Source organism: Pinus tabuliformis, chromosome 2_2 (assembly GCF_031772625.1).
Source record: "Pinus tabuliformis cultivar Carrire ecotype Pingquan chromosome 2_2, CPIR1, whole genome shotgun sequence".
In the NCBI taxonomy this organism is placed as follows: domain Eukaryota; kingdom Viridiplantae; phylum Streptophyta; class Pinopsida; order Pinales; family Pinaceae; genus Pinus; species Pinus tabuliformis.
In genome coordinates, this window is record NC_142300.1 from 272,631,953 (window position 1) to 272,655,796 (window position 23,844).

General features: G+C 40.2%; 1 protein-coding gene across 1 annotated transcript in view; it reads right to left on the reverse strand.

The window, feature by feature from the left end:
- The window catches only part of LOC149192354 (uncharacterized), a 257,294-nt gene that overhangs the window by 132,628 nt on the left and 100,822 nt on the right, over positions 1 to 23,844 (reverse strand). Inside the window, exon 5 of the mRNA XM_089404560.1 lies at positions 11,925 to 12,170. Coding sequence (XP_089260686.1) covers positions 11,925 to 12,170 — 246 coding nt within the window. The remainder of the gene's footprint in view (positions 1 to 11,924; positions 12,171 to 23,844) is intronic.

The window sequence follows — 23,844 nt, forward strand, 5'->3', positions numbered from 1 at the left end:
ACAACATACAAATCTCATAGTCAGTACATACCACAAATCAACGAGTACACCTCAAGTTGCACCCCAAAGTCTTCATTATTGTAGAAAAAATAGTTCTCAGGGGACAATAGTTTACACAAATGCTTCAGCAGCAATTTCATAGCTAGAAATCAGATGGCTAGAGACTAAAATGACTCTCTGATATACATATATAAAATATACATATATACATCTTTTCAATCAAGGAAGTTGTTGAAAGAAGCCTAGATGACCTAAAGGTAAATGAGGTATATATGCGTGTATTCGATATTATAAAGTCATGTTGTATGGTTGCAGGTAACATGGATCACTGTTCTATCTTGATAAGCATGATCAAAAGAAAGGATCCCCTCCCTCAAAGGGATGTAGGAATACATGGATCACACATTCACTAGATGAAATCAACATAATATGTCCCCATATGAAGTATGAGGTGGTTGACCACAATGGAGGAACTCTGATTGGAACCTCATGGGAATGCAATGTGTGAAAAAAGGAAGGAAGAGATCATGGAATATGCAACCATGGTAAAGGCAATCAACATCTGAAAGACCAAGAAAACTTGACTACGATATCTCCATGGAAGATATGAAGACCCTGATAAAGTCTGAAAAAGGGAGAGACCCTTGACAGTATATATATATATATATATATATATATATATATATATCTTTGGGAGATGTGTGTATATATATATATATATATATAGCTTTGGGAGATGTGTCGATATGTATGCAGGATGTTGATGCAAACTAGAAGATGTCATGATGAAAGACCATCACAAAGGTAATGTTGATTTTAATGTTCATTCCTTTATTTTTGAATATCTGGATGGGTTTATGCAGGGCCGCCAAAGGAAGTGTTGAAATTTGGTACCGGAGGACAGGTGGTTCCCTTAGGCTTTGATCTTTGGCCTAGGGAAAAGTGTCCAAAAGAATTTAATTTTTCTCCTAAAGTGACTTTATAATTTTATAAAGTTAAATCTAATTTAAAAATGGCTTTAAGTGATAAAGTTACTAAGTCTAATTTTAAAGTGATTTTTATAAAGTCAATGAAAAATTAGAAAGGAAAAGTGACTTTGGAAATAAATGACTAAGTGGGTCTTTATTAAAGTGGGGTGAATTAAAAAATAAAAAGTGAGATTTAAATGAGCATTTAATCTCAGCGTTAGATCTCAATCTATTTCAACCATTGGATTTAGGGATCACCCAAAAGTCACTTGGATCACCCAAAAGTCACTTGGGGTTAGATTAAAGGAGGAAAATGAGGAAAAGGTCATTAATTCTTTCATGAGCAGATTGAGAGAAGGAGAGCAAGAGAGCAAGGGAGATTTCTGGACAGTGAGCTGCGGAGTTTCAGCAGCGGAGTTTCAACAGAGCGGAGTTTCAGCAGAGGAGTTTCAGCAGGGCAGAGTTTCAGCAAGTCTGTACAGCGGAGTTTCACCAAGGTTGAGTTTCAGCAAGGTTGAGATAAGTTGTAAAAGTTTGCTTGCTGATTTTTGTTGAATATTTCTCTCACTGTAAAAAGGCATTTTCCATAAATAAAGAAGAGCTCTCAAACTGGTTTTCCCCAAGAGTTGTAGGGGGTTTTTCCAGGGTCACATTGACCAAAAATCTCAGTGTTTAAATGTGTTTTAATGGCTGTTTATTACTGCTGATTTTTATTTCTGCAATTTCCAGCGTTCTGTAAAATTTCCAGAATTTGTGTTTTCAGCAAATTTATTTTTTCCAGCTTGTTAAATGTATGGTTATGGGAAAGGGCATTTAACTATATGGGAGAAATAAGGAGAAACTGAAAACCGGGGTGGGAAATGAGAAATTTCTACAAGGTATCAGAGCTTGAGTGCTGAAAGACAGTTTGGGACAGCAAAAGGAAAAATTACAGCTGCTGATTTTTCACTCAGAAAATTCCAGCAAGTTGATTTTTTTCATAAACAACAGTTTTATCTTTACTAAAGCAGTGCTATTTTTCATTTTTAGGACAGCAGGATGTCATTGGGATTGAGGGTGGAGGATAGGCTGGATGGGCATACAAATTACAGCGTTTGGAAGGAGAGAATGCAGAGTATCTTTGAGGAAGCAAAAGTCTGGGATATCATGGTGCATACCACACAGAACCCTGTTGTTGTGCCTACTGATGCTACTCAGTTGACAGCTTATAATAAAAAGAACAACAAGGGTAAGAGGCTAATTCTAGATAGAATCAAAGACCATTGCATTCCTCATGTGAGAGGAAAGAGCAATGCCCATGAGATGTGGACAGCATTGTCCAATCTCTACCAGAGTACCAATGAGAATCGGAAGATGGTCCTGAAGGAGAAGCTGAAGAACATTAAGGTGGGTAATGATAGTGCAGTTGGATATCTCACAAAGATTACTAATGTGAGAGATGAGTTGGCAGCGATTGGAGAGGCCATTCCACCCACTGAGTTGGTGCGGATTGCAGTGAATGGCCTCCCCCGTTCATGGTTGAACTTTGTTGATGGGGTTTGTGCACGTGAGACCCTTCCCACATGGGAGAGGTTTTGGGATGATTGCATTCAGACAGAGATCAGGAAAGGTCAGCTTGGGGCAGCCAAGCCAATTGAGTAGGATGAGGATGTAGCACTGGTGGCAGGAGGCAAGAAAGGCAAAGGGAAGAAGCAGGCTTCCACATGCAGTGGTGGGGGCAAAGGCAAAGGTAAAGGTAAACAGGGGAACACACAGAAGGACTATTCCAAGGTGAAGTGTTGGAATTGTCAAAAGATGGGACACTATGCAGTTGTGTGTCCAGAGAAGAAGAAGAAGGGGAAGAACCAAGACGTGGCAGCTTCAGCAGAGATTGAGGACTTTGCAGGTCGTTTTGACTGGGAGTTTGCGTTCACTACGTGTGAGTCCTTTAGTGCAGGATCACCTGCCACACAAGTTCAAAGGGAGCATGTTTTTCGCTCGATTAGTGGAGCATCTTCAGGTATCTGGTATGTGGACAGTGGGGCTTCACGTCACATGACAGGAGTCCTTGAGTACTTCTCAGAGCTTTCAAAGAGTGGCACTGATATAGAGGTAGTACTCGGTGATGACAGAGTTGTTAGAGCAGTCGGGGTGGGGACACTAACATTTCAGAGGGAGTCCAAACCTCCCTTGAAAGTGTCAGATGTTCTTTATGTGCCAGGGATGAGGAAGAACCTCATATCCATCTTAGCTTTGGAGGACAGAGGATATGAGGTACTGTTCAGGGGAGGACAGGTGTTGATGTATCCCAGGGGCACTCCAGCTGATTCAGCTAGAGTGATAGGTGTACGCCATGCAAAGGTGTACAACTTTGCATTTTAGCCCCTTTTAGCATTGAGCAGTAGTACCGATAGCAGAGCTAGCAGTTCTGAGCTGTGTGAGATTTGGCACCGTAGGATGGGACATATGTATCATGGAGCCTTGAGGACATTGCGGGAGATCACTACAGATGTGCCAGATTTCAGTACTGATCACTTTGATACTTGCACAGGTTGTGCGATGGGCAAGTTTGCCAAATCCCCTTTTCCCAACAGTGACAGTAGAGCGACTGGGATACTTGATTTGATTCATTCCGATGTGAGCAGTCGGATGTCTCATGTTTCCTTGAGTGGATATGAGTACTATGTTTTATTCATTGATGATCACTCCAGGAGCACCTGGATTTATTTTTTGAAGACCAACAGTGAGGTCTTCAAGTGGTTTCAGGAGTTCAGAGCTCTTGTGGAGACACAGACAGGTCGAAAGATCAAGTCCCTGAGGTCGGACAATGGAGGAGAGTACACCCTTGGAGAGTTTGTTGACTATTGTGCGGAGGCAGGCATTAGGAAGGAGTTCACTGTTCCTTACAACCCCCAGCAGAACGGGGTTGCAGAGAGGAAGAACAAATCCATCATAGGGGCTGCCAAAGCCATGTTACATGATCAGGGGTTGCCATTGTTCTTGTGGGCAGAGGCCTGCAACACAGCTGTTTACTTGCAGAACAGGAGTCCGCATCGTGCCTTGGGGCACATGACTCCGGAGGACCAAACTAGAGCCCACCGCAGAGAAGGATATCTTTGTGGGCTACAGTGAGACCTCAAAGGCCTTTCGGACTTACATTCCTGCACAGAGGAGAGTTGTTGTCAGACGGGATATGAAGTTCGAGGAGGACAGGGCCTTTAAGAGGTCACGGGAGTTAGAGTATCTGGATCAGCCAGACCCTCAGTAGCAATTGAGTCAGTCGCAGGGATCTAGTGGGCAGGGATCAGGAGGATCAGGAGGTACATCTATGAGGATGTCAGGTCTGTCAGTGAGCAGTGGCTCACCGAGCCAGAGGGGTGGTGCTCCGGGTAGCATGCAGAGCAGTTCACAGAGTAGTTCACTAGGGAGTCCACTGATGGACAGTTCACACAATACCTCAGCTTCTACAAGTTCAGGTGCAGGCAGGAGGACAGCAGACAAACAGTCAGGAGTTCAGGCTCCTGATGGTGATGAGGAGGAGGAGTTTCATTCTCCTATGGGAGAAGCATGCTCAGGGAAGAGAAATCCCAAGTGGCTTCAGGACACCTTGAGAGATGCCACATCTGTTGCTGAGCCGAAGAGGCCAGTCAAAGAGAGTAGACCATCTGAGAGGTTTTGTAACTATATGGCGATGGTTACCAGCATCCTTGACTCTGAGCCTTCTAGCTATGAGGAGGCAGCTAGCCAGCAGGTCTGGAGAGAGGCCATGCAGGAGGAGTATTCTTCTATCATGAAGAATGATGTTTGGGAGGTGGTGCCAAGGCCTGAGGGAAAATCTGTGGTTACTTCCAGATGGCTTTACAAGGCAAAGCATGCTGCAGATGGCAGCATTGAGAAATTCAAAGCAAGGTTTGTGGCTAGAGGGTTCTCCCAGGTAGAGGGAGTTGATTATGAGGGGACCTTCACTCCCGTGGCTCGATATACTTCGATCCGCTCCATTATATTGATAGCAGCAGAGATGGGTTGGAAGATCCACCAAATGGATGTGAAGACTGCATTTCTCAATGGCTTCATATAGGAGGAGGTGTACATTGAGTAGCCACAGGGCTTTGAGGTGCATGGGAAGGAGTTCCATGTGTGCAGACTAAAGAAGGCCCTTTATGGCCTGAAGCAAGCTCCCAAAGCTTGGTACTCCAGGATAGATACATATTTGCAGGGGATGGGTTTCACAAAGAGTGAGGCAAACCCGAACCATTACTTTATTGTGATTGGTGAGGAGCCTCTCATTCTGGTGTTGTATGTGGATGACTTGGTCATTACAGGTGCAGAGAGACTCATAGAGCACTGCAAGAGAGATCTTGCAATGGAGTTTAAGATGAAGGGCATCGGCATGATGCATTACTTTTTGGGCTTGGAGGTGTGGCAAGAGGAGGGGCATTTCTTCCTGGGGCAGGGGAAGTATATTGTGGACATCCTTATCAGATTCCACATGGAGGATTGTAGACCCATGTCGACACCGATGATCACCAACTGGAAGAAGCTTCATGCTTCGGATTCCGAGTTGGTGGATCCCACATTGTACAGGCAGCTGATTGGTTCCTTGATGTATTTGGTCAACACTAGACCAGATATCTGTTTTGCACTCAACACGATGAGTCAGTTTATGTGTGAGCCTAGGAAGGTTCACTGGGTGGTTGCAAAACACATTTTTCGGTACTTGCAGGGGACAGTGGATTATGGTCTGGACTACAGGCAGGGAGATGGAGTGAGATTGGCAAGATACACTGATTCTGATTGGGCAAGTTGTGCTTCTGATAGGAAGAGCACTTCAGGGTGTTGTTTTGGGTTGGGTTCAGTAGTAGTGTCATGGTTCAGCCGGAAGCGGCAGTCAATAGCACTGAGTTCAGTGGAAGCAGAGTATATGGTAGCCAGTCTAGCTAGTTGTGAGGCTATCTGGCTTCACAAGATGTTGTTTGGCTTATTTGGTCAGCCATTGAGACCTTCAGCCTTGAGACCTTCAGTGAGAATCCAGTATTTCATGACAGGTCAAAGCATATCGGGATCAGATATCATTTCATCAGAGACTATATCCAGAAGGGAGTTGTGAAGCTTGAGTATATTTCCACTGATGAGCAGGTTGCAGATATTCTTACCAAAGCCTTACCACGGGGCAAGCATGTCTACTTCAGAGACAAGATGGGCGTGGTGAGGAACACCTTCCTCGGTAAAAGGGAGTGTTGAAATTTGGTACCGGAGGACAGGTGGTTCCCTTAGGCTTTGATCTTTGGCCTAGGGAAAAGTGTCAAAAAGAATTTAATTTTTCTCCTAAAGTGACTTTATAATTTTATAAAGTTAAATCTAATTTAAAAGTGACTTTAAGTGATAAAGTTACTAAGTCTAATTTTAAAGTGACTTTTATAAAGTCAATGAAAAATTAGAAAGGAAAAGTGACTTTGGAAATAAATGACTAAGAGAGTCTTTATTAAAGTGGGGTGAATTAAAAAATAAAAAGTGAGATTTAAATGAGCATTTAATCTCAGCCTTAGATTTCAATCTATTTCAGCCATTGGATTTAGGGATCACCCAAAAGTCACTTGGGGTTAGATTAAAGGAGGAAAAGGTCATTAATTCTTTCATGAGCAGATTGAAAGAATGAGAGCAAGAGAGCAAGGGAGATTTCTGGACAGTGAGCTGCGGAGTTTCAGCAGCGAAGTTTCAGCAAGGCGGAGTTTCAGCAGCGGAGTTTCAGCAGGGCTGAGTTTCAGCAAGTCTGTACAGCGGAGTTTCAGCAGGGCGGAGTTTCAGCAAGGCGGAGTTTCAGCAAGGCTGAGTTTCAGCAAGGCTGAGATAAGTTGTAAAAGTTTGCTTGCTGATTTTTGTTGAATATTTCTCTTATTGTAAAAAGGCATTTTCCATAAATAAAGAAGAGCTCTCAAACTGGTTTTCCCCGAGAGTTGTAGGGGGTTTTTTCAGGGTCACATTGACCAAAAATCTCAGTGTTTAAATGTGTTTTAATGGCTGTTCATTACTGCTGATTTTTATTTCTGCAATTTCCAGCATTCTGTAAAATTTCCAAAATTTGTGATTTCAGCAAATTTATTTTTTCCAGCTTGTTAAATGTATGGTTATGGGAAAGGGCATTTAACTATATGGTAGAAATAAGGAGAAACTGAAAACCGGAGTGGGAAATGAGAAATTTCTACAGGAAGATCTACGGATATCTTCCACCACCGATGCACATGTAGTAGGATGAAACATCCTTAAGTAAACATGGCATGAAGAAGGCAGCATGACATGAAGCAAGGCTAGATGTACACTGATGGATCACTTTCTGATGAAAGGAATAATGACATGATATACTCATGGATGAAAGTGATGGATGGATTGTGCCCTACGAAGAAGTCCCAAAAGATGAAGAATCTATTATAAAGAAATTCATGACATCGAAGGAAGGATTTCTTCAAACAGTTGGTTGTCCCATCATCTCCACCTAAGGAGCTGTTGTAGGTCCCTAATTAAGAGGGAGCCTGGAAACAAGTTTCTTACTTGGAAGAAACTTGGAAATTCCTAAGCCAAAGACAGAGCTTAGGTTCATTGTTTTTTGTAGGAATGAGTACATTCCTTTATTGGAATAGGTATGTCCTCCCTAATTGAGAGGAAGAAATAGACACCTCATTTTGGTCTTCACTTGGAAAGATAGAATGGAGGATGCTCTTTGAGGATGAGATAAGGCATCCAAGATAAAAGTAGTCGTAGAGGACCGATATACAAATATAAAATAAAAGTCGAGGGTATATATGTATATTTTATAAATTATAATATATATGAATTTGTATATTTTCCAACTTTAAACAAGAAAAATAAAGTATTTGTGTTTTAAACTTTAAAGATTTAAACATGCACATCATTGAACATTCAACATTCACATTGAAATTTTATTTACTAGGGTATATAAAACCTACCATGTATTAAAAAAAAGGTATATAAAACCTATTATGTATTAAAAAAGTGCATTACAACGTGTAGTTGTAAGCTAACAAGGATCGGATCACTCTTCATTGTTATGAATTACTTTATATATTTACTTAAATTCACATTATTTTATTAATCCCAAGTTGAATCTAATTATCAACGTATGTGCAAGCCCTCTAGAAAACGTGTTCACTTGGCAATTTCTTTCATTAAAGTGATTCTAATGTCAAAATAAAAACAACAATACTCCCTATTAAATTTTATGTAGTGTAATGTAGTCATGTATCCAATTATGAGTTGTAAATTTCCCAAAATAAATAAATAAATAAACCATTAAATAAAAATGATGATGTCTCCAATGATAAAATGGATATGTTTTGACGTAGCAAAACACTTTGCATAAACACCAAACAGAAAAAGCAAGGCTTTTTGCATTGTTATCTCATATTCATATCCATAAATCATTATTCTCGCTAGATTTTCCATTGAATTTTTTTGATAAAAAAAAGATGTGTTTTAATTTTGAATATAGTTGATCGTTTAATTTCTTGTGTGAAGGGGATGCATTCATTTGGTATACCAAGTTACCAGAACAAAACCTCAGTAGAGAGAACATCAAACTGAAGATGTAACATGCAATACATACATCATACAAGGCATTCAATATTTCAGTTTAAATTTTTAATTAAAAAAACTATATTTCACTACACACAGACCCTAACGTCCCCGATTTTGGGGTTCCACGCACCCGTTATTGGAGTTTGGCGCACCCAATTAGACAATCCCAAATTTTGGTTGTCGAGAACCTGGTTCTTTTGGGTTCGTTTTCGAAGTACCCGCACCCAAACCCAGTTCTTGGGAACGGGAACCCGAGATGGGTCCGCAAACCCCACCCCCGGTTCGCGAACCCATGCAACATAGGTGCGAACTTTTGACATACAACGACCCACAGAAATGAACCACGTCACAGGGTTTATGAGAATGCAAATCACAAGGTCCACGCCTCTGTCACAGTAATTTGAACTGTCATAGAGAATTACGATCCTTTGAAATTTCAAAAATGAGTCACATCACTATACTGTGGACCATTTCAGAGGAATACGAGTCTAATTATGCCACCAAAATTTGATGCAATGCCACTACTTCAAATTACAAAGATCATTGTTATGTATGCATGTTATTCCTCGTAGTCACGATATCAGTTTATATACAAAGTAGTGAGTAGTACACGAACCACCAGATATGAGCCACTTGAAAGAAGCGAGTTTCGAAACCTTCTAGAATTAACCACTGCGAGCTTCAGAGACTACGATTGAGCCATTGTGTAATAATAGTAAATATGTGCCACAGACATGTAAGATTTTGATGTCACTGCTATTGCAAACTATTATAAACCTCTTTTAAAATTCGAACCATCAAAGAGTATAGCATGCCATAGAGTTTGGGTATATTTGCGCACAGAAAAAATGAATATGATCCATATGAAGCCAAGAGATTCGCCTTCGCATTATTACTGAGATCAGGGTTTTTATTTTTACGTTACTTATATGCCCAAAATTTGTCTAATCCGCAGAGACAGAAGCTACTGAAAATTGTCCAAAAATTCATAGAGAGATCTGATCCACATACCAACAAAGTGTGATCTTCAGGCCTCCTTCAAACCTTAGCTCCGATACCATGTTGAGAAATCAGGGGGCTTGTAACTTAAATTAGATTTCTCTTTTTTTGATAACTGTTTGTGAAATTTGTTGGCTTCTTATTAATTTAATTATGTTCTTCCTCATTAAACAATTATCAAATGTAAAAACATGAAGATCACACTATACAAGAAACACAAGGTATAGGCTCCAAGCTAGGGCAAAAGCCCTCAAAGGGGAAAACCCAAAAAAACTCTTTTCTTATAGAATCAGATCAAAGTGAGATATCCAAGACCAATGAGCAACCTTCTAGATGCCAAGTCAAACCCTTCTTCTGCACAGCAAATCTATCAACAGAAAGAGACCAGAAACAAATCTTCAACAAGAGATATGATGAGGCAGAACTTCCACAAACCGTTCTTCAACTTCAGATTTCTGGCCCTCCTCCTGCTGCCAAATTTCAGAACCAATTGAGTGAATTGTGTGTGTCCAAATGAGCTCAAATCATCCTCTATTTATACTGTCCAGGGGGGTGTGAATAGATTTGTCTTCTAGGGCAGGGCCGACTTGGCATCTAAGAGGGGTTTTTGGCCCAAATTACATATTTAAAATTTATTTTTCCCTTTTCTTTACAATAGGTCCAAACGGGACTTTGACTCTTTGACTAAACAAATCCGAGAAGCATGAAGAACATACTTATCTAATAAAATAATAATAATAATAATAAAATTATTTTTCTTCTTTTTCTTTTACATAAAATATACAATGATATGAGTACAAAGATCATTATGAAAACTGAACCTAGTTACAATTTCTACCACTTCTGACCCAGAGGATAGGCCAATTCATATACTGCATGGTGTATTTTCCATTCAGCTTTCTCTCAAAGAAAGAAGCTTCGCTTGGTTGGTAATCTATGCATGGATGCCCACCCAGGCCAGCTTGGTGAAAAATGGGCTCACAGGTGACTTTTTTTTAGTTTATAGCAAACCGAAGACAATAAAGCATACATTTTGGGACTGTTGGCTTGATGATTAGGATCAGCATTCAGCGTTATCTCAAGGGAGAGAAGCTGGGGGACTGCACTATTTGATGAATCCAGATACCTTGTGTTTTCTTCTTTTCAGAAATTTAGCAATGCATCGGAGTCATTGTTTTATTCACTATTAGGCAGCTAAAAGGCAAGTATGTTTGTGAGAATGAAGTCAGTTATGACAGTAATTTTGTCATAACTGGCAGGATGAGATCCACAGTGTCCGATATACCTATGTTAATGTAAGACGCATTTCTCAAAAAAAAATGCCATTGGCTAGTTGATTAAGTTCAGAATGCATTATGGACATGGTGGGATCCAAGTATAGTCCATTTTGGTCACAAAGACCACCTTACTGGCAGAAAAGGTACCTAATTATACCAGGAAGATTCAGCAAATTTGTTGCTAAGTTACAACCATTATTCACATGAATTTTGTATTCTATGTAGATGATAAGGGGGTACAGTTGAATTTTGTGTATCTGCTACAAGCACATTCTAGAAGAAAGATGACCAAGCCAGGGTCTTCAGGAAGGGATTATTTTAATTGAATGTTTCAACTTTCAATGTATACAATAGTCTTAGGTAAAGATGTGGTTCAGAAATTATTTGCATCAAATTTAGGAGAATCTTTGATTTATAGATTTAGGGCTTCAGCATACTCTGATTTCACCTTCTTGAACAATTTGTCATGTGATTTCATAAGCCTGCAGTTACCTTAAGGTTAAGACATAAAGGAGCTCTATTCAGAATTACAAGAAAAGATCACAGATATTTTGATAATCACTGGTCATCTATCCATGTTGTTGAAGAAAATCTCTGCTAATTTTTATTGCAGGGATGTCTTTATACATGCCAGAAGTGAGAGATTTTTATACAGCCATTGTAATCCAGATGCATTACCAGAATTTAGTTGCCAAAACATATTTTTCAGAAGATGTGTGCTTAATGTATCTACATTATTTTGTAAACATTAGCATTGGTCAAGGCCCCAAGATACTGTAGCATTTTTCTAACTTTTCAAATAACAAATGTCTTTTATGATGAGGTCAGTTCAGTCCAATCTTTTTGTCACTCTTGGCAAGAAGAGGTATCTATGTAATTGTCTGCCAAAAGTTACCTCCTGATTAAGCATACCAAAGAGATTAATGCTTTAACATATTCTGAATTTATTTCCTGCACTAGCATCATTGAAGAAGAGGATATGAGATATCATTGTATAAACCCTTCCATTTTTGTCACACACACACTGAATATGCTGTATAACCTATTACCTTGGAACGACTTTGCTCCATTGTAAGATAAAGAACTCCGCTGGCAGATAAATCCCTCTTACCTGTATATTTGCATGTGTTGGTTGTGCCCTTAACTGCTGTGGTGGATAAGATTGCGGTTGTTGTGGTATGTGTGGCACTTTTGCCCTCTGCTGTTGTTGGGGTGAAGGAACATTCATCATACTAGGCCCAGACCTTGGTGAATTGGCATACTGCATGGGTGATGCAGTTGTATTCTCAGTAGATGTTCCCCCAGTCCCTGCCATAGGTGATGCAGCAGATCTTCCAATAGGCTGTGTTGCTGAAATCTGTAATAACTACTGCGGGGTAAGATGCACTTCAACCACAAAACAATAATAGTGCACTTAGATGTACATACCTGAAATGCAAACTATTCTTACAGAGCATACTATGTGTTCATGATTCCACATTCCAATGCTATCAAATAAATTCATGCAATGAAAAAACTTGTAACATATTTGCTAATAATAATAATAAGCAAGCACAAGAACATCCAAAAAGACCAAAACTGGACCATGGTACCGCATATGCTATCATCTACATCCAATGTGATCAGACACGGCTAAGGGAATAACTCAGCAAGGCAAAAGAGTCAACAGTTGGCTTAAACCCAGGAAAAACTTCGTAAGTGCAAATATATAAAGAAATACCTAAGTTGCCAGGATATGTGGATTCAGGGGCAGGGACAGTACTTCTTGAAACAGAGGATTTGGATTCATAAGGTGTACACATATACAATTTAATATATATGCAAAACTTATATAAAAAAAATAAAAGAAATCTATAAAACATAATTGAAATTTCACTGAATCAACAATCTTAATAATATCATTTTTAGCAACTAACAAAAAAAGCATGCATAATACATCTATTATATGATATATCTACTCTCTAGGATCAAATGAATTAGACATTCATGATTCAAGATCTGAGAATTCTCATTCAACATTGGTTCATTGAACAAAGATGAGAAAAAAAAACAGTAAACTTGATCATTATAGTCCTAAACCAAGTAAATATTACATTCAAAATTTGCCTAATGGCATTTCCTAGAATGAAATAGAAGAAGCATTGAACAACATAGCTGATTCAAATTTCTTACACCAAGTCTGCTAGTTCTGTCATGTTACCACCCAAATCCTTACTCTTCTTGCAATAAAGTCCTAATGTACAAGTAAAACCATGGAGGAACTACCCACTATCATTGCGCTTGCACCCTCTCACACTTTAGGCCAGCTCTCCTCTAGTACAACCGGGGGGGGTATCCCTAGAATAGGATCACTAAAGATATGAAATGGAAGATCAAGGTGAAATCCAAGGGGGAAGCTCCCCAATGATGGAGAGAGCTACTCTTCAAATAGAGTCTAGCTCAAGACCTCCTTAAAATAAAATAATGGTTTCCTTACCTAGATCCACTAATCTCTTCAAGAATAATAATAAAATAAGCTTGGCAGTTTTAGATCCATGTTTTTCTCCAAGGGAAAACAATAACAGAAGATTATAATGAAGAGAGCCTTCCCATTTCCAAAGGTCCCACACAACGTGCCCTCAAACCAAGATGGTTTGATCATGTTAAGAGTCAAGACACTCCAAGTGGCATGTGTGGCTCATGTCAAGGGATGGCCCTCCAAGGTAACCATCAAATAATCATAACATGCTTAAACTGGCAAAAGCATCCAAGGTGTGTTGGAAAATCAAAGAGTTTTTAGATTCCTGTTGATTCTCCTTATCATGATAATTACTTGTGAACTTTGTTGGCTTCTTATTAAGTTATTTGTGTTCTTTTTCATCAAGCAATTATTAAAATATAAATATGAAGATCACAAGAGACTGTAGATACGAAATAAAGGCTCCATGCCAGGGAAAAACCCCACAACTTGGGGAAAACCCAAACAATCTCCTTCTTATAGAATCAGATCAAAATGAGACTTCCAAGACCCAAAGACTAAACCTCCTCCAATCACCAAGTCAGCCCTCCATTCTCTGTCAAGATTCATCTTCAATCTGTCACAAGATGCCTTGTCTTCATCCTTCCTGTAGCTTGTTCTTTGCAGACCTTATACTCCTCCTTCCACTTGCAGATCATTTAGGTCCTTTATCAGCTCGCACTACAGTCTTTCGTCAGCTAGAATGTCATCACATATTTCCTTAAGAATTCGCATCTTTCCAGGACTTCTGATTTCAGAAAGCTCGCATTCTCTACCACAGAATATATCACAGAAGATCCACGAACTTTGCTACAGAGCTTCAACAAACTTTCTTCCATAGGACTCGCATATCTTACCACAGAAAATATCACCGAACTTGCTTCTGTTTTGGACAAGGATCCATGCTTATAAATAGTTGCTCTCAAATACAAACAGACACATAATTTTGAGTGAGCCGACCTGACCATCTGAAGGGCCGACTTGGTCTTATGGAGATCGATTTGACTCTTTTTGACAAAACAAAATGGACTTTGACTCAAATTTAATTCTTTGACTTAATCAAAACCTAGAAGCATGAAGAACATGCTTAACCTAGACTTGAGCATCAAACCCATGATTGAACAAATAAAAATATTTTATCTTCTTTTACATAAAAATACAAATTGATACAAGAATGAAGACCAAACCTAGTTACTTTTCCAACAGTGTCCTCTTCAAGAAGCCAACTAATCCTTCAGAAAATGTGTCAAAGAAAGATATCGCAGTTCTAACCACCTTGTATCAAGGAGACCTCAAACCAAGGGCTATGATGTGAAAACAACTCCAAATCATGAACTAACACCATATAAAAAAATGGACACTCTAGTAATGTGTGCACAAGAATGCCATGTATCCATTCAAGAGCTCAAAGGGAGGTGCGAGCTAGTACCATGTGCATAAATGATAGTGCATCCTCCAAGATAGACGTAATGTCTCCTCAAAACAAGATCCATCACATGGATCAATCTGTAAACACCATCAACCACTATACCAAAACCATGGCCACAAGGTGAAGCCTAAGTTACCAGAAAACGGATACGGGAATGGATACGGGTACGGGGTTTGAAACGGATACGGCAGGAAACGACAAATAATAAATATATAATATATATATATATATATATATATATATATATATATATTAAAAATAAAAAATTCATATTTCCATTGATATTTCAGAATCTAGATTATCTGTATCATCTATGATCTATCATGATTCATGATTCATCATCGTCAATTCAAGTTTCAACATATGCCATATTGAAGCAACGTTTCAGTGTTCACTCTCCAAAGAGGCAGAGATTACCTTCTCATATCAAGCCAAGGGTTCCTTTTTTGCTGGCTAAATATATCTTGTTATCCGGGCCGAGTTTACCTCTTATTACTGCTAGTCGAGTTTGCTGCTTTGTGGGCTGAGTTCTGCCATTTTAAATGGGCTGAGTTTTGTCCTTTTGAGGACCCAGTTCCAGTCTATTTCTGGAGTTCAAGATGCTACTAAAAAGGGGGTTTAGTCCCCTCTTGTTGTGCCATTCAAGCTGCCCAAGACCTCTGTTATTGGTGGTTGAGGATTTGTTTGGAAGAACTGTGGGTAATATTTGATATCAGTCTTGCGTTTTTTGAATCTATCTTGTGCTAGACCAAAACAGTTCCAGTAAAAACTTAAAAGCTAAGGGAGGCAGTCTTGCTTGTGTCTGCCTGTATCATGTCAACTATGTTCCAACTTCCAAGATGAAGATAATGTTCCAACTTGTCGAAAATGCTTTTTTTCACCAAAAATGTTTCACGATTTTTGAAAAACCTTTTAAATTTTCTAAATACTCTTCAAAATTTCCTGAAAACGTTTTCATTTTTTTAAAACTGCAAGTTTTTTCGACAAAAACGCCTCAAAAACGGCTGTGAAAAAAAACTTCCCGTTTCCAGGAAAAAAACGGCAAAAAAACGTTTTTCCGGCGTTTCGTACGCGGATCCGGATCCGAAACGGGAAAACGCCGTTTTGGGGTTGGAGGTAGCCGTTTCCGGCAACTTAGGGTGAAGCACCTTAGCAAAACATGCAAAGTAGGTTAGAGTCATTCCCATATCTAAGAGGCTCTATCCAAAGAGTTAAGTTGTCAACAAATAGTTCCCAAAATGGAGCAATCTCCCTCCTTATTTAATGTTTAACGATGTAGGTGTTTCATTTCTTTGTATCTAGTGAAAGTATTGGTACTAGAACTCAAAAATGACAAATCCAGAACTATGTTGTAGGAAACATTTAGTACAAGGCCATACCAAGTTTGTTTCTGTAAAGAAACATAGAAACATATGTGATCATCCTTGAAACACTTTTGCAGCCATATGAACACATTCTATGTGTGAGAAATGTTACCCACCACCTATGGGTGATATCCACAGGAGAAATTTTTTCTCCTAGATGGAGTCGTCAGTCGGCAGCCAACAGCCCCTTGCAACCACTAGATAGCTCGATATACCAACATCTCCACCACCTAAGCCAACCATTATGCTCCTCGCCCATCTGTTATGATCATATGTTTGAAGGTGGGCCTTCCAACCCCCAAGGTATGGCTTTTAATTATGTAGTTGGGTATTTTTGCTTCCTTATCATGGACACTTTTGGGCAGGGATTAGTGGGGGGATTCGGCAAAAAGAATGGGCTTGGTTTGTACTCTTGTCTCCTCTGTCCAATTTGGTGGTTAACCTTGTATCCTAAGCTTGTGGGATCTCCTTCATTGGCTAATAGCTTTAGGGGTGACACTACATGGGAAATCATGATTTTGATTGTGTGGTCCCGCTCAATGTTGCATGAAATGCCCCCCCACCCCAAATCTAAACAAGGATCCACATCCCGTACAAATCTGTTGTCTGATCCGCGGATTGGGTCGGAAATAACAGTCCCTAGAACTTTGGAACTGTGTCGGCCCGATCCACAGTTCTGGATTTCCGAACCGCAGATCTAGCATCGGATCTGCGGCAGATCGGGCACGGATCCCGAGCGGATTCAATGCCTAACGGACGGTTCCACACGGCCAACCCAAAAAACCAATTTTTATTTTATTTTATTTTTTTGTTTAACTTGAGTTGGGGGTGAGTTTAGGTTGAGTTAAGGAAATGATAGATAGGGATAAAGTTCATTTCGCCCTCTCATTTCCTCACTCTTGTATTTTTGGAGAGCTTGGAGAAGAGAAGAGAAGAGAGTTTGGAGAAGAGAGGAGAAGAGAGGCTTGAAGAGAGCTTGGAGGAGTGAAGGAGGACGAGCTAGGAGCAATGAAGGAGGACGAGCTAGGAGGTGTAAAGAAAGGCTTCCATCTACAAGAGCTAAAGAGGTAAGCACAAACCCCAAACTCCCTCATTTTTCTGTCATTGTTGTTTGTATTTTTTCTCTTCCCTCCCCTACTCTTTCCCATTATTTCTTCCCTCTCGTTTCATTGCAAGTTGTCCATCTATATTCATATTCCAAAATGGTGTTCTTTTGGCTTCTATATATCATTCCACTTTTGGTTTTCATGATGACAAGGGGAGGAAGCAACAGAAGCGAAGAAGAACAAGAGGATAGTGGTCCCTGTTGCACTCAAATTGTCAAAGTTCTGGGGAAGAGGAAGTACCAACTTTTTCAACAAGCATTGAATCACATATCAGCAGTCCATGTGTCATGGTCATCCCATTCTGCAAGTTACATATTGTAAAACCTTGAGTCTATGTAACAACCTAGGTAAGCCTATAATTTGATGACGAATTCCATCTTAGGAGGTTTTTTAACCTCACTGGTTACCTGTGTTTTTTGACACAGCTAATCAAAAGAGTTTTTTCCCTCCAGCTTAAACCCCCAAAGCTAGGGTGAAATTTATTGTCAGATTATTTGGTGAGTCCTAATGTTTTAGTCGAGTCTGAGGTAAAAGTGGTTTGAGAATAATTTAAGCTAATTGGCTTAATTATTTTATTACAAATCACTTGGTTTACTAAATCATATTGTGTCGTGAATGGGTTATGTGTCTTGAGGGTCTAAGACAAATGTGTATTCCCTCTTTGAGTCTTGTAAATGGAAAATCATATGTATTAGATGGTTGGAAAAATAATTAATCCCCTCGTGTAAATTAATTAATTTTTCTGGCAAAATAAAAGTAAAATCCTAAGCCAGAAAATTAATAAATTAGAGTCAAGTTAAATTGTATTAGGAAAATAAATTCTCCAAATGGAAAAAATTTGTGTGTCTTGATAGAATCAATTTTTAAAGTTTTCCACCGAGGGAATATTGTATATTTCAAGAAAATTTAGACTCTTGGACCTTGGTGGTTAAGTCAAAGTCAATTTTTTTAGAAAATTAGCTCAAAATAGTTAATTTTGAGCTAATTAAAATGGAGTTAAATGATAAATTCGAAAATTCCTCAAAAGTAAAAAATCAAAGGCCAAGATTAAAAGATCTTGAAGTGTTTATCAACGACCAATATTATTTTGACAAGAATCAAAGAAACTAGCCATTATTTTTCCATTTGAAGGATTTATCTACAAATTAGAGTCAGTTGAGTCTCTAGTCATCTTGATCTCTGGCTAGAAAATTTCTTTTGAAGCAACTTTGTAACTATTGTCCCGATGGGAACTATTTTTTCAATCATAATAAAGACTTTGGGGTGCAATTCAAGGTGTTCTTGCTTATTGATTTGTGGTATATGGTGACTATGGGCATCTCTATGTTATGTTGAATATTGGTAAGATTTGTTTTTTCATTAAATGGAGATAGAACCATACTATTGATAGTTTTGGGTTAATCATAGGTGATTTGATTCTCCATGTGATCTAACAAACTATTTTGAGATAAATTCATAGTGTTTGCAGGAACTTCAGTCATTGGCCTCCAAGCTCACAAACTTGGGCAAGAATCATTGTTGCTTGGATTCCAAATATTTATATGGTTGATTAAATCTTCGCTAAAGCTATCATATACATTGGGATTTCTAAAGTATTTTTAGCCATTTTTCAAAGGAAAAAACTCCATATAAATATTTTTCTCAAAAATTTAAAATTTTTAAAACCCTTGTGTATTTGTAGATCTTGTGAATAATTTTGTAGATCTAACTTGTAAATTATTTTTTCTAACTTGGGTTTTGGGGATTTTTAGTATTTTGTATATATTTGGGGTTTGGGTGTTTTTATTTTCATTTTTGCAGGTTGGATCAAGGAATCAAATGAGGCGAGCTAGATCTAGGCCCTTGAGGGTAAGATCTAGTCTCTAGAAAATTTTGCAGGGACATTTACTGAAGATTTGACAGCAAAATTCAGATCCAGAAGAAAAAAAGATTTTTGAGACACAGGTTTTCAGTTTTTGGCCTCCTCTTGCCATTTCAGCCCCTGATCTATCATCCTAGCCCATTTATCCCCACAAATTTGCTTCCCTTAGCCTTGTTCTCCAATTATTGGCCTCTTTTGCCCCAAAATTGACCTGAAACCCTAAACTGAAGTTTTAAAGCTAAATACTTGGCGGTTTTGCAAAATTAAGGTCTCAAAATTCTTATTTTTCAAGCGGCAAAGTGATCCCAAAGTTTCATTGATTTTCAACGATGGGATCTTCAAAGCCTTGGGCCTAAGGTTTGACCTCTAAAACCTTGTTTTCTGCAATTTTATTACAGCAAGAAAATTACTAATAATTAAACCCTAAAATCACAAACTAAATGGTCAAGATCTATGTTGCACGGGTTCCCGAACCAAAGGGTGGGGTTCTCGAACCCGTCCCAATTCCCATCCCCAAGTACTGAATTCGGGTACAGGTTCCTTTGAGAAGAACCGAGTTCTTCTATGAAGAATTGGGTTCTCCAAAAAAGAAAATTTGGTTCTTTTCATTTAATGGGTACGGCGAACCCATAGGATGGGTACTTAGAACCCAAAAATCAAGTTCTTTGGATTCTTCAGAAAAAAAATTATATTAAAAACTTAATTTTTAAATAATTTTTTTTAATTGAAATTTAAAAATTAATAATATAATATTAACAAAAACTTAAAAGTTAATTTCTAAAACATAAAATTAAAAAAATTATTGAAATATATGTCTATTTATATTTCCCAAAGCAAAACTAAAAGTAAACCTAAACTTTTAACTAAAAGTTCAACTCGTTTACCCATTTCCGGCGGTAGTGGAAAAAGCACCTTCGACAGCAGCAGCGTTAGGCTTCACCTTCAGACGGACATAGCACCAACATTGGCGTTAGGCATTAGGCCATTTGACTGTGCAGAGGACGTTGTTTGCGCAGGGCAATGACACAGAGACGTCGGGCAGTTTGAGTTGGTGTTTGCGCAGGGCAGAGAGTTGAGACGTTGTTTCAGGTTAAGAAGATACTCTTTTTGAGGCTTTTGGAAATATATGATTGCATTCTTCTTCATGTGAGAGGATTTCTTTGAAGCTTTATTGCTAAATGTCGATTTTGATTTTTTCACATGCAAATGCCAAAAACTTGTTTCATGATGCCACACGTGAAGGGTATGTTTACCATAGTGGAAGCAATGTAGGCATGGACTTTCTCTATTTTCTTTGTTGTTTTATTAATGGAAATAATCTTATTGCATCTATCATTTTAGGAGGCGTTGCACAGCTTAATAAATCAATTCCTTAGTAGAACACACCATTGATAAGCTTGGAGGTGTATCTCTCTTGTCGAACCCTTGATAAATCAGACTGCTAGGATGCTGGCTCTGTTGGCTCCAAACTCGCAAGAAAGGTTGGCCCTTTGCTGCTCTCCCAATCCTCTAACTCTCCCAGCAAATGCTTGATCAATGATAGCTCCAAACTCCCCTTGCGTATTCTCCAGCTAGCCAGAAATACGCACTCCCTATTGTCACTGAATGGTAGTGCTGTAACACACTCTCGTAACTCCTGAAATACTTATGGAACTACCTCTCTAGGGCAGGCACGGATGGTCCCCCGAAGTAGAGGTTGAATCTCCTGCTTGAGAGATTCGTGGCTAAACAGTCGGTTGACTCAACTAAACAGCAGAGCGAACAGTCAAGTAATTTTGATTACAATGTGTAAGAATGAATCCAAAATGAGAGTTTCTCCCTCCTTATAACTCCTTAGGCCTCCCTAGCCTCATGTGGGCCCCTCCATCCACCTATTCAACTATCCCTCCAAGCTATTCAAATGGTCCAATTCAAACTCCCATGTGGGTGGCCCCCACATTCGAGTAGCAACCAAAAAAAGTCGAATTACCTCCTAAGTCCCTAAGTCGAAAATTATGGGTTCTCTTCCTTGGCCAAAATTGTGCAAAATTGTGTAGCAGCACCCTGTTACAAATGTGTTTGAGAAGGGACATGACACGTGGGCAGCCTGCATAATCTTCTCCCTCAAGTGGGTGTTGGGCACTAAATAGATCTGGTCCCTGTAGTAGATCACCTCGTCCATTACCCTGCACCGATCATCCATAATAATACCATCTAGGACCTCACATGCAAATCGGTCCTTGGAATACTCCACTAGCAACTGCGCCTTCCAGTCTGCGCCATGCTCATCAGCGAAATAGTGGTTGGCCTCCTAGACAAAGCATCTGCTACCCCGTTGGGCAGAGCCTTGACAAACTCAATGTCAAAGTCATACGCTTGGATCTTGCTCACCCACTTTTGTTCCCTCTCCTATAATTGCTTCTGCTCCAAAAAGAATATGAGGCTATTATGATTTGTTTTCACCCAGAACCTGCACCAAGTACTGTCTGAACTTGGCTAGTGCATGCATGATGGCTAGCATCTCTTTGTCATATATGGAGTATAGTCGCTCATGGGGAAGTAGCTTCCAACTCTCAAAAGCTATTGGGTGCCCCCCTGCATCAGGACCGCTCCTACTCCCTCCGTCAATGCAAAGGGCTGCGTGAAATCTGGGAATGCCAACACTGGGCAGCTACTCATCACTTGTTTTGGGCGCTCAAAAGCCTCCTGTGCTCCATCAGCCCACTTGAATGCCCCCTTCTTAGTCAAATTCGTGAGGGGAGCTACCAACTGTGAGAAGCCATTCACAAATTTCCTATAGTAAGTGCATATACCCACAAAACCCCTCAACTTTGTCACATTATGGGGCACTGGCCAATCCCAAATGGCCCTAATCTTCTCATCATGAACTCTCACACCATCCTCCCCAATAATATGCCCTAGATAGAGCATCTAAACTCATACTTGGATAGCTTGGCATAGAATTGTTGCCACTCTAAGATGCACAACACTACCTTCAAGTGTTGCAAGTGCTCCTCCCAAGTCCAGCTATAAATCAAAATGTCATCGAAAAACACCAACACAAATCTCTGCAACTTCCCACGAAACACATGGTTCATGTAGGACTGAAAGGTGGCAGGTGTGTTGGTTAGCCCAAAGGTCGTCTTGAGGGTGTCCTCCCTCACTCTGATCTAGTGGTACCCCGAACGCAAGTCTATCTTGGAGAAGAACTTGGCTCCTCTCAACTCATCTATGTGTGGAATGGGGTAGTGGTTCTCCAGGGTCGTCTTATTGAGTGCCCAATAGTCTATGCACATACGCAGTGTCCCATCCTTCTTCTTCACCAGGACAACTGATGAAGCAAAGGGACTAGAGCTAGGCCTAATGTGCCCAAGTGCCTGCAACTCTGAATGGCTCACTCAATCTCATCCTTGTAAGCCTTAGGATGTCTGTAGGGTGTGGTAATAACAGCCTGTACCCTTGGCTCTAGCTCAATCGTGTGCTCAAACCCCTAGCCAGGTGACTGCCCTGTTGTTTTGTCCCCAAACACTATCGGGCACCTATCCAAAATAGTCTGTATGTCAGGGTGCGATGGCTTGGGCTGACCCCCAACCTCAGAAATCCTCAACTCCACCGCCCACTCAATGTCACCGCACCTTAGGTCAGCCTCCATCCTGTGTGTTGAGACTGTTTATGGGAGATAAGAGTGCATGCCCCCAAGAACAACCAAGTTGCCATTCGGACCTGTAAACTCCATCTCCAACTTCCATCAATTAGTAGTGACTCTACCAAGAGAATAGAGCCACTAGACATCCATCACCAAATTAGTGTCTGGTACATCCACCACGAAGAAATGATCCATCACTGAATAGTTCCCAATGGTCACTGTCAAAGCAGGAACATATCGTGTACATTGCATGGTCCTATCCCCCGGCACAAGGACTGAGAACCCCTCAAACTCCTTGGTCGTGATCCCTCTCCTCTACACCATCTGTGCATCGATGAAGTTGTGGGTGGCCCCATTGTCCACCAAAATTGAGACACGTCGTCCCTACATTGTGCCTTTGATCCTCAATGTCAAAAACTTGGGTACCCCACGTAAGGACACAAGGACCCCTCCTACTAGTGCAAAAGGGGCTCCCCTTGGTGGTGGTGGTGGTCCCCTCTCCACATGTGCCACGCTACCATCTCCACCTGCCTCCAACTCTACATCGTCCTCCTGGTCACTATCAGAGTAGACCTCAATGTAGTGGGCCTTGCTTATTGTGCATCTATGGCCTAGTGCCCACGGTTCCTGACAAGTGAAGCATAGCTTCCTCCTCCGAAGGTCTCTCTGGGTCTCCTCATCCAACTATCCACGCCCCTAGTTGGCTCTCGGTGGTGGAGCCCTAGTGTCTCTCCCCCTCTATTGGAACCCCTGTCTGGGTGGTACCTACGCTCGGGCCCCAATAGAGCATCCTACAAGTCCCACGCTCTCCCAACTACGTCCTGCAACATGGTGGGCCTCTTGGACTTCACCAATCCCCTTAATGACTCTGCTAGCCCCTCTACGAACATGAAATCCCTCCTGGCCTCTTATAGATTAGGCACCATCACTGACAATCTCAGAAACTCGGAGATGTAGGCCTCAGCACTTGCCGTCTGCTTGAGCCTTGTTAACTCCACAAAGTGCTCCTCTGGGTCTCTCCTCTAAAAATGCTCTAGCACCCTCCTAGTGAAATCCTCATGTTGTGACTCCTACATGCCCCATCGTGGTTAGCCCAGAGAACCACCAGTCATGGGTTTCCCCTTCTATATGCAAAATGTGGCAATTTTA